The sequence below is a fragment of the Jatropha curcas genome, chromosome 5, assembly GCF_041381405.1.
Source record: "Jatropha curcas cultivar XTBG-Jc1 chromosome 5, XTBG_Jcur_1.0, whole genome shotgun sequence".
In the NCBI taxonomy this organism is placed as follows: Eukaryota; Viridiplantae; Streptophyta; class Magnoliopsida; order Malpighiales; family Euphorbiaceae; genus Jatropha; species Jatropha curcas.
The window spans coordinates 28,985,301-28,996,426 of record NC_143155.1 but is presented as its reverse complement, the minus strand read 5'-3'; the positions used below and the strand labels follow the sequence as shown (position 1 = coordinate 28,996,426).

General features: G+C 35.9%; 2 protein-coding genes across 4 annotated transcripts; both read left to right on the top strand.

Annotated features, from left to right (window-relative positions):
- Positions 1-909: 909 nt before the first annotated feature.
- Positions 910-3,376, top strand: LOC149496550 (putative glycerol-3-phosphate acyltransferase 8). Its single transcript, XM_089721973.1, has 3 exons — positions 910-1,326; positions 1,445-1,757; positions 2,329-3,376. The coding sequence occupies exons 1-3, from the start codon at positions 1,016-1,018 to the stop codon at positions 3,205-3,207; spliced, it is 1,503 nt and encodes a 500-aa protein (XP_089578099.1). The 5' UTR covers positions 910-1,015; the 3' UTR covers positions 3,208-3,376.
- Positions 3,377-4,717: 1,341 nt separating this feature from the next.
- ANTR2 (Major facilitator superfamily protein) lies at positions 4,718-11,035 on the top strand. Of its 3 annotated transcripts, none has more exons than XM_089721239.1 (11): positions 4,720-5,007; positions 5,902-6,416; positions 6,656-6,763; positions 6,991-7,146; positions 7,449-7,664; positions 8,012-8,221; positions 8,732-8,869; positions 9,387-9,488; positions 10,213-10,278; positions 10,514-10,598; positions 10,681-11,035. In XM_089721239.1, exons 1-11 carry the CDS (start codon positions 4,953-4,955, stop codon positions 10,776-10,778), a joined length of 1,749 nt encoding a protein of 582 aa, XP_089577365.1. In that variant the 5' UTR covers positions 4,720-4,952; the 3' UTR covers positions 10,779-11,035. The 3 variants fall into 3 exon arrangements, 2 of the variants coding, with proteins under 2 accessions (XP_089577365.1, XP_089577367.1); XM_089721241.1 differs by having other exon boundaries at positions 4,721-5,007; positions 5,914-6,416; XR_016320852.1 differs by lacking the exon at positions 10,681-11,035 and having other exon boundaries at positions 4,718-5,007; positions 10,200-10,278; positions 10,514-10,596.
- The last annotated feature ends 91 nt before the right edge of the window (positions 11,036-11,126 follow it).

The window sequence follows — 11,126 nt, the reverse complement described above, 5'->3', positions numbered from 1 at the left end:
GAATTAATTAAAATCACAATTGGATCAAAATGAAACGTGTACACTGATTAGTCAAATAAAATTATGGCATCTAATTTAGTGGCACATTTATTAATTACCCAGTTAATTATCGTACCAAAATCAATAGTTCAAAACCCTTATTCAAAAAATCTAGGTGTGCATTTAATGAGTTATCTGGAGCCAGGTCTATAAATTATGAAGATACAAGGTGTATAATTTGAGGGAAAATTTCTTCCAACTAGAGTATAATAACTTTTCCTTTTCTTTTATTTTTTAAATTCTAAAATAAATTACTCCATGTACAAAAGAAGACGATTTTAACATTATTGATATTTTGCATTAACTTAGAATATAATGTGAACCGTAAAAATGGGTGGCTATTTCTATCAAACTACTGGTGTCACAGTCCTTCCATTGAAACAGAGAGGATGACACAGTAACCCATGGTTTCATCATCAATGGTCGCGGAACGTAACAATGGTAACATTTCCAGACTTGAGATTGAGACATTTTCCTTTTTTGATGACCAATAAACTTCAACAGTGTCATCATTATTGCTCAACTGACTGAATTAACACTACAGCTATATAATAAAAGTAAATTTGTTTTTACTCATTAAATCTCAAAAAATTCTTATTATCAAAATAATTCACAATCGAAATATCTCGTTATTATCAAAGCAATTCTTATTATTATCGTTATTATTATTCCTATTTGAATAGTATTATTTTGATTTTTTCCCCCTAACTCTATATAGTTATAAGCTTGATTTATTTACTATTACCCAATTTTACCCAAAGACTAACCGGTCAATAAAGTTGCAAAGCTACAAAATTATACTCCAGGCCCAGTTTCGTAATTGTACATTCCAACTTCCTCATTTAAAACCAGGAGACGTTCCCTCTCTTACTCCGTGTCTTATATCCCTGCAAAGGAAGAGTGCAGACTTGAAGAAGATAAGAAAGTAAGAATTAAGATATCTCTGGAAGAGAGCATTTAAGATATCGGCCGGGTCATGTCGCCAACGAAACCGGCTCGAAAGTTCCCTCCAATAACATCGTGTAGCGGCTCGAACTACGAGTCCATAGCGGCTGATCTCGATGGCACTCTCCTTGTCTCAAGCAGCTCCTTCCCTTACTTTATGCTGGTCGCTGTCGAAGCCGGTAGTCTCTTGCGTGGTTTGGTGTTGCTTCTTTCACTACCTCTCGTGATCATCTCCTATTTCTTCATATCTGAAGCCGTCGGAATCCAAATCCTAATATACATCTCCTTTGCTGGACTCAAGATCCGCGACATCGAGCTTGTTTCCCGCGCTGTTTTGTCCAGGTATACTATTAGTAGCCATGGTTTAGCTTCAAGTGACTGGAGTGAGTCCTCGTATGCGGTGTTTAATGAGTACCGTTTTGTCATTAACGATGATCGTTGCTTTATTTGTGGTACGTAGGTTTTATGCTGCGGATGTGAGGAAGGACAGCTTTGAGGTGTTTGACCGATGCAAGAGAAAGGTGGTGGTGACGGCGAATCCTACGATTATGGTGGAGCCATTTGTGAAGGATTTTCTTGGCGGAGATAAGGTTTTGGGTACGGAAATTGAAGTAAACCCTAAGACTAAGAGGGCCACCGGATTTGTCAAGAAGCCTGGCGTGCTGGTGGGAAAATGGAAGAAAATGTCTATTTTGAAAGAGTTTGGGGAAGAATCACCAGATATTGGAATCGGAGACCGCAAGACTGATCATGATTTCATGTCCATTTGCAAGGTCTGTATTCACATAAGATTTTTTATTGTTTAATCACTTAAATTAACCGCTTCAAATAAGAGAAGGTAAAATGTCATTATCGTCATGTTTTCTTGTTCATTTGCTTATCCATTTGGTCAAATTGTTGCATATAAATTTGGGTTTCATTACAATAAAATATTAGATACTCCACTGAATGGGAAGGCCGTGAAGGCAAGGAAACTTACGTTTTGTTAGTGTTTCTAATCCCACGGGTCGAGGGCCCCATAGGGTTAACAATCCTCAACTGCCCACTGCTGCCTACGAAGCGATTAGGTGGTCCATTTAAGGAAATTAAATCCACAATCAATGCCATAAAAAATGGATTTTCTTTTTCATAGTAATATTGAATTAATATTGCGAACACACTTAATATATTTTATTGCTATATTAAATTTTACTTGATTAATATTTAGTTGCAAATTATCAAAATTGAAAAGGTTATTCCAAAAAGTGCTCAATCCATTTTAAATTTATTTTCATTACATTAACAATTAACGCATTATATTATGTATAGTATCTTGAACGTGGACTTTGTAATGTCGTGAAACAGGAGGGCTACATGGTTCATCGTAGCAAATCAGCTACTCCAATACCAGTAGATCGACTCAAAAGTCGTATAATCTTCCATGACGGCCGTTTTGTTCAGCGACCTGATCCTCTCAATGCCCTAATCACCTACCTATGGCTGCCATTTGGATTCATCCTGTCAATCATTCGCGTATACTTCAATCTCCCACTACCTGAAAGCATCGTACGGTACACATACGAGATGCTTGGCATCCACCTTGTGATCCGCGGTACACCACCTCCTGCTCCGTCACCTGGAACCCCAGGAAACCTCTACGTCTGCAACCACCGCTCAGCTTTGGATCCTATTGTCATTGCAATTGCACTTGGACGCAAAGTTTCTTGTGTAACATACAGCGTAAGCCGCCTGTCCAGGTTACTATCACCAATCCCAGCCATTGCTTTGACCCGCGATCGTGCGGCTGATGCTGCTCGTATATCAGAGTTACTCCAGAAAGGTGATCTGGTAGTCTGCCCGGAAGGGACGACATGTCGTGAGCCGTTCTTGTTGCGATTCAGTGCATTGTTTGCAGAAATGAGCGATAGGATTGTACCCGTGGCGGTCAACTGTAAGCAAAGTATGTTCTACGGCACCACCGTACGTGGTGTAAAGTTTTGGGACCCTTATTTCTTTTTCATGAACCCTAGGCCAACCTATGAAGTGACATTCCTTGATCGGTTGCCGGAAGAGATGACAGTAAAGGCTGGGGGGAAATCATCGATTGAGGTGGCTAATTATGTGCAGAGGGTGTTGGGTAACGTGTTGGGATTTGAGTGCACTGGATTGACTAGAAAGGATAAGTACATGTTGCTCGGAGGGAATGACGGCAAGGTGGAGTCTATGTACAACTCCAAAAAATAACTGGCTGTTATTAATCACATTCTAAGGTTTTATAAGCTGTTTTTCTGAATTAATTTGTATCTGCTAAATGTAGAATTATTTGGATTCTGTGAGTTTTGATCATGTACCATTGCATGATTTGATTGATTGTGAATCAGAATTAATGATTAAATTATTAGCAATTGTGAAACTTACTGCGTCTGGTTTTATGTGAAATTATGTTCAAGTGATGTAGCTAGAGAATATCCAGTAAATTGCATTAATATTGGAATATGTTTTTGCTTCATCTGGAGGTGGCGGTGGATTTTCGGAAATGCAGGAGTGATCTTCCCTTGCATGCAACCGATACTATTAACGGAAACATTTATCTCGGTGTACGAATTCATTCCATATGCGTATAGGTAATAATTTTTCATTCTATATTCGCGGAGTTAATAATTTTTTTTATAACTTAGAGTATTTCTTATCTAACTGGAAAAAAAAATTTATGGATTGGCTTTATGTATGAATTGTTTAAAACCGAACCGAAAATGCCAATTTTCTTTTTAACGTGCCATTGTTTTTTTTTCAATAACAAGGAGATTGTAATATCAATTAATTCAACTTTTGATATTTTTTTAGGAATCATTCAAATTTTGATATTTATTTTAAAATAACGCTATCTTTTTTATATAAATAATTTTATCATTTTTTTTATATACAAATGATTTTATCTTTATTATTAAGTGAAGATATTTCTCCTTTTTAAAAATATTTTAAAATAATCTTGCTTAAAACGATTGAAACCGAAAATTACACAGTGAAATTACTATATTACATAAATAAGACGAGCTGACATGATAATTCAATAAAAATAAAACACTTATTAAAAAAATCTAACAAATAGAATAACTATGGTGATTATATGAAAAATAACGGGTGAAAAGAAAAATTAATTGTCCTTTCTTAACAAATCTTTGAAGATTTTTTAATTTTGTTGGATTATTATTTATTTATTTTAACTCATTCTACTTTCGTGATGTTATTATTAAACTATACAATTAATCAATTGAGACAAGTAGTAGGAAAATTCATTTCCTGGTATAGAAAGAATATTGATCCTTTTTTTTTTTTTTTTTTGAAATCTAGAAAGAAAAAAAAAAGCAGGAAAAAATCCTGTCCGATGAATATATGAGAAAGAAATTTGCATGTGTCGCGAAATATTCCACGTTTAATTTAAAAATAATTTTTGGACGTTCGTTTTCTTTTATTAAAGAAAAACAACTAATCCATTTTCGGTACCTTTTCCGGTGATCCGAGGGCAACTTTTGCGTTAGAGAAATGCTCCTCGGTAATCACGGTCCAGATTCCCCATTCACATTTCCACTAATATCCCTCCCTGTTACCTCTTATTTACCAAATCAACCGACCAAGACCTCCGCAATTTCTCATTACATGGTGGGGTATTTCGGTTTTCAAGAATTTAGTCGGTGTCAAGTAAATACCATTTCGTCACGAGGATGGCATGCTACGTGTCAATCTCTCGACCTCCTTTCCTGGGTGAGTATATGAACACCACTGGGATTTTTCCCGCTTTTGAAAAAAATAAAGAAAAAAGAGAAAAAAAAAATATAATATTCACTCTGTTTATCCTCTCTGGACTAGGATACCAGAGCTGTATACACAGAGAAAGACAACCAACGGTACCGGATTTTGAAATTTAAGCTCTCGGTTTCTTTACTATCAAATGGTATAGTTAGCTATCACTTTCAATCTACTTATAAGCAATGGCTATCCGCGGCTTGATTTCTAACCGGAACTTCGGTTCTTTTATCGGCTCAGGTACTGATTCCTATCTACAATTTCATACTGGCATGACTTGTATGTTTGGCCCTTTTTTTTTTTTTTTGAGTTTTTCATTTGGAGATGTTATCTTATACATTTTCTCGAACTCGATTCTACTATATAAGATTATCTAACATAATAGAAAAGGCCGTGTATAGTTGCATCTAATTTTTGTATTTATTTATATTTCAAAAAATTATGGTTTTATAATTCAGTTATTTTGAAGTATTTGTGCATTTGTTTATCTGCTGCTTAATGTTGCTTAATGCTGGAATTTCTGAATAGGTTTTCTGCTTGTAGTTATTCTCTTTAACAATTCCTTCTCTATATTCATCACCTTATGCAGTGGTTATATTGTATACTCTTTCTTCTTCCTTTTTTTTTCGGGGAAAGAAATTGAGGATTCCTTTTCCTCTTTAATTTTTCCTCCCGTGTTTATCTTTTTTATTTATTATTTTTTGGCTTTATGTAACTTATTTATCTTCTTTTAACCTCTTTTGGAGCTTATTGGCCAAATTCAGTTGAGAGTTGAACTAAAATGCATTGGATAATTAATTGATTCTGAATAAGATGATTCTTGGCCATTTAATTATCTGTAGCTTTGGAAACTCCGAAAACACTGATTTGCGTGCTTGAGTCCACAGTTTGTCAAAACCGCGGATTTTTTTTTTTTTTTTTTTTTTTATGAAGCGTTAGCATTTTGGTAATTTGGTCTTTTATTTTTAAATTTTTGAAAGGCATGTGCAGATTCATTTCTCAAGCGCAAACAAATGTTACATTTATTGATGATTAATCGACTAACTAAACCAAGAAAATTCTTGTAATTATATCTGCATTTTGGTAGTTTTTGAGGTAGATTGTTTCTTAATTTTATGATATATGCAAGAAAAGTTTGTAAAACAGAACAAGCTATTTCACATAAGGGAGAGCGATCAGGCATTTCTACAGCGAGGCTTGCAAATGGTAGTATCTTCTATGGAAAGTTCCGTAGCCGAATGGCTGTTGCTTCTACTTCTGGATTTTCGTGTTCCTCGTTTCTTCAAGTCACCAATCATTCGGATAAAAAGACTTTGAAAATTTTAGCAAGTTATCCTCAGCAAAGAAGTCTAGGAAGATGCGAGTGTTCTTCATATCCCTCTGTTGGTAATTTTCTTCAGCAGAGCAAAGGGCATTGTCTGCATTTCGGACCTGTCAGAGTCAGTAGAACGCGTGCTTACTATAAATCCGAGGAATATGACATAACAGAAGCTTCATTGGACTCGTTGAACTCAGCAGAGGGGTCAGGTGAGGCTGTATTAGTAGAAGGAAATCTGCAGGGAACTTCTCCTTGGTGGGAGCAGTTTCCAAAGCGCTGGGTGATTGTACTGCTCTGTTTCATGGCATTTTTATTATGCAACATGGACCGTGTGAGTATTTTCTTATGAATTCTCCTTCTTTCTTCATGCCATAGTAGTTTAGTTTCGCACCTTGTCCACATCTTTGTAGTTCTTGAAACCTGAAAGTTGATGGTTCTGCAACTTTCTTTATGGACCGTGATACTTATTCATTTAATTACAAATTGCAAGCTGCACTGAGCAATTCATAACATTTCATACATTCTACTTGTTTTATCTTAATACTGTATCTTATACATATGTTACTTTAGGTAAACATGAGCATTGCAATTCTTCCAATGTCACAAGAGTTCAACTGGAACAGTACAACGGTTGGTTTAATTCAGTCCTCATTTTTCTGGGGCTACCTAATGACTCAGGTATGATTCTGGTTTGCAAAATATTTCAGAAACATAAGAAATTTGATTAAGTTTTTAATTCATTAGCATGCACTTCTGGTCTGAAGTAGTGAAGTTTCGTGACTTCACCATGAACTTCTTTCAAATTAAATGCTCGTCTTTCAAGCTCTTATTGCAAAACACCTGGGTTGGTGTTTTCAATTATGGTCCTTCAAATGTGACCTTAATTCTTTATCTCCTGAACACAGATTCTTGGAGGAATTTGGGCAGATAAACTTGGTGGAAAACTAGTGTTAGGTTTTGGAGTCGTTTGGTGGTCAGCAGCTACCGTTTTGACTCCGATTGCCGCAAGAATTGGACTCCCTTTTCTGTTGATGATGCGTGCTTTTATGGGGATTGGTGAGGTTGGTCTCAAGTTTTTCTTTTTTTTTTCTTTATTATACTTTATTAGTCTTCAGTTAGTTAATGATTAACTTGTGATAGGAAAGGCATAATAATTTCTTGCCAGAAGATCAGGACAGGAAAATGTAGTGTAACGTGAAAATCATTTTAATTGAGCTGTTGCTTGAATGAAATGGGAAAGTTTAAAAACTTCACTTCTGCTTGACTAGAATTTGATCTGAAGCGTGGATCCTGTATTCTATGAGTGATGTTTCCAAAGTAGATAAAGGATTATCTTTGTTAATAGTGGTAATTTTTTACACAGGGTGTTGCTATGCCTGCTATGAATAACATTCTCTCTAAGTGGATTCCAGTGTCAGAGAGAAGCAGATCACTTGCCTTAGTTTATAGTGGCATGTATCTCGGTTCTGTCACAGGATTGGCTGTCTCTCCTGTTCTAATCCAAAAATTTGGATGGCCATCTGTCTTCTATTCATTTGGCTCCCTGGGAACTATCTGGTTTGCTTTATGGCTACAAAAGGTAGGTTGCTGCTTCTCTTGGCTGTTTCTCAGTGCATAATTCTATAGTTTATTTTATTCATTTCTTTTGGTATGCAAGAGAGATCATTAGGAGAACATTAAAACAAAATTTATAATAGTAACTCACAATTTATTTATTTCTAATTGTATTGACGAAAACTTTGTATAAGGGCCAACTACACTGCACTATTTTCTATTCTGGTATTGATAATCCTTGGAAAATACATACTAGGAAACCATCTATAGAGACACATAGAAAGAATTTTCTATAAAATGGGAAACGGATGGATATGGCACGCTCTGGAAGTTACTCCAAAATTTTTATCTCCTTGACTGGTTTCTCCCCAGGCATACAGCTCACCAAATGAAGATCCAGGGCTTAGTGCACAGGAGAAGAAACTCATCTTCAGTGGCAGCGTGTCAAAGGAGCCTGTTTCAGTCATTCCTTGGAAATTAATATTATCAAAAGCACCTGTTTGGGCTCTCATTATTTCTCACTTCTGCCATAATTGGGGAACCTTTATTCTTTTAACATGGATGCCCACATACTACAATCAGGTGATTGAGACTACACGGGGTTGTTGATATTCATCAATGCATGTGATTTCAGTTATTTATTTCTCTTTTTAATATTATTTATGTAGAAATAGCACATCCAATTTATTTGTCCTCTTCAACCTTTCTCTTGCCCTTACTTTAGTGGCCCCTTCAAGTTCTGAGTTTTGTTCAAAACCATTTCTGAGTGAAATTTGGATATTTTGGTGTTATTTTTCTCTTGACGTCAATGCATTGCAATTTAAGCAAACAGGAATGAACTCGTGAACATCAACTTGTAATTTTATTGGTCTGATTAATTTAATTTCTCCACATCTGATCGTATCTTTTATAGACACTTAAAATCTAACACATTGTCATTAATCTGTTGCTGTGTGCATGCTTCACTTCTCTTGTTCTAGATTTCGTAGTAGACGCTGTTAATATTTGGTTCAGAAAAGCAAGATCTTATTACATGGTAGCTAATCTCATAAATGAACTTACATTAGCCTTCTGCTTTGTGCTTGTTTTCAGGTTTTGAAGTTCAATCTCACTGAATCTGGTCTATTCTGTGTCTTGCCATGGTTGACCATGGCTTTTTTTGCAAATATAGGAGGGTGGATTGCCGATACCCTTGTGAGCAAAGGATTTTCCATAACCACAGTTCGAAAGGCAAGGATTAAATATTGATCTTACCCTTAGTTTTATTATGTTATAAGAGCCTCAACTTTTTCTTCATGGACATCAGTTTATGTTAATGTGGCTGATTCTTACTATATTCTAAAATGGTCGGTAGTCTTTCTCTCTCTGATAAAAAATCTATACACTGGTAATGTTACATATCATCCATTGCTCATTTTTGTTATCCGAAAGGGTATGGATAGTTATAATGTTATCCTGAGAACAATTTAGAGTTAACTCTGAAGTATGTTTTATTGACTCTGTAATTTCTTTGGCCTTTTATGAAGAGATCAAAATAATGGTCTGTGCACCTTTACACACATCATTTTAGATTATGCAAAAAGTGAAAAAGAAAAGGCAGGAAATCAGTTCGATTGCATTAATAAATGCAAAATGTCATTGATTTGGTTATTGAAACATTCCATTTCCTGGCAATAATTATTCTATTATGAGCTCTTTCTTTTTGTTCAGTCAACTAATAGTTCTTTGAAACTTTTAAATATTGCAGATTATGCAATCAATTGGATTTTTAGGCCCAGCCTTCTTTCTTACGCAGCTGAGCCATGTTAAGACTCCTGCCATGGCTGTACTATGCATGGCATGCAGTCAGGTTTGTTCTAAATTGATTTCACTGTAGGCCAGCTCCTTTGATACTGCATCTGAAATTTGAATTGGGATACGTTGTCAAACAAATTGAGAAAGAGATGCATTTTTTTTTCTTTATTTTCCCTTCTTTTTCCTCTTTATTGTTTTTGAGGCAAGTCCAAATGTTAAGCAGGACTCGAGGCTGGTTCTAAATATTGGAACTGAAGCTGGCTAGTTTCCAGCTATTTCAGCCCAAAAAGGAAAAAGGCTCGGAATCGTGCCAGAACTGTAACCAGCACGATTCCAGCCAGGGCGATCCCAGTTCCTCAGAACTGTCTGTTCATGGGACGGGCCATGCCTACTAGATATCTTCATGGACCCAAAAAGAGAAAGGTAGTCGAATCAAATTAATTGGGCAGCTAGCAAATGAACTTTGGAGGCCAAAACACTATGGAAGGCCAAGCAGGGATATGCATGCTGTACTCTTTTGTCATCTTGAAACTTGAATGAGATCATTCAATGTGAATATGCACTACATGGTGAAAAAGAAAAGAAAGAGAATTTCCTCATAAGATCTAAAATGTTCTAGGACGTCCAGTGCCATGTTAAGTAAGAAAATCCACTGGTGAAATGACATGAATAACCAAGTGCAAGTGTTGCCTCCAAGTTTGTGGGCTGTGAAGTTTGATGAGCTTTTTTGTTTGTTAAAACCTTTAATAAATTGAGCTTTATATAGTTTGTAATGGCAGGGATCTGATGCATTCTCACAATCTGGTCTTTATTCCAATCACCAAGACATTGGCCCTCGTTATGCTGTGAGTTATTTCATTAATTTTGTGATGCAATTCATTTTATTGTTAATAACTAAACACTACACCCCCCACAATCTCCAAATTGTCGTCCAGTTTAACCATGGTGGCTGATCAATTTAACTTACAGCAATGAGTCAATGACCCATAAACATTTGAGAAAATTTCATGCGCCCTTTCTTGTTAACATAATTTTAAGATGTTTATCAATTAGTTGTCTAATAGAAAACTTCAATCACAGGGAGTTCTATTAGGACTATCAAATACTGCAGGAGTGCTTGCCGGTGTCTTTGGTACTGCTGCAACTGGCTATATTCTCCAAAGAGGTAAATAAACTAAAAGCAGTCCTAATTTACTGTATCTGAACGCATGTAAGGTTTGTTGTTTACATCTCAAACTTTGTTACAGGATCTTGGGATGATGTGTTTAAGGTGGCAGTTGTATTGTACATAATAGGCACATTAGTCTGGAACTTCTTCTCAACTGGAGAGAAAGTCCTCGACTAGATCAGAAAAGTGCAAGTATACAAGGAAGATGCAGTCTACGTAGCTAAGGAGATCGAACCACAAAGAAATTGCAGTACTGAGACAAAGATGAGGGCGGAAAAAAAAAAAAACAAAAAAACACCATACATATGCAATTGTAAGAAACTTCCTGAAAATATTAAAGGCTAAGATGCCCAAGTTGAAGTTTTGCTGCATGTGCCCTTAATTTGCTGTGACATGTTTTTGGTTGGCTTTAAAAGACTCTTTTTCTTATCAAATCATGTCCTTTTCTTTCTTGCTTAACAGGAAAATAGTCCTTCCATTTCATTTGCTTGCTTGTTCATTGATGTAGATGATCGGACAATTACA

Bases quoted from the DNA above. Each gene is read 5' to 3' on its own strand.
- ANTR2 (XM_089721239.1), top strand. From the start codon at position 4,953: ATGGCTATCCGCGGCTTGATTTCTAACCGGAACTTCGGTTCTTTTATC. The intron at 6,764-6,990 runs GTATGATTCTGG...TCCTGAACACAG, and splicing joins GGGGCTACCTAATGACTCAG to ATTCTTGGAGGAATTTGGGC. The intron at 10,599-10,680 runs GTAAATAAACTA...ACTTTGTTACAG, and splicing joins TGGCTATATTCTCCAAAGAG to GATCTTGGGATGATGTGTTT.
- LOC149496550 (XM_089721973.1), top strand. From the start codon at position 1,016: ATGTCGCCAACGAAACCGGCTCGAAAGTTCCCTCCAATAACATCGTGT. The intron at 1,327-1,444 runs GTATACTATTAG...TGTGGTACGTAG, and splicing joins TCCCGCGCTGTTTTGTCCAG to GTTTTATGCTGCGGATGTGA. The intron at 1,758-2,328 runs GTCTGTATTCAC...GTCGTGAAACAG, and splicing joins ATTTCATGTCCATTTGCAAG to GAGGGCTACATGGTTCATCG.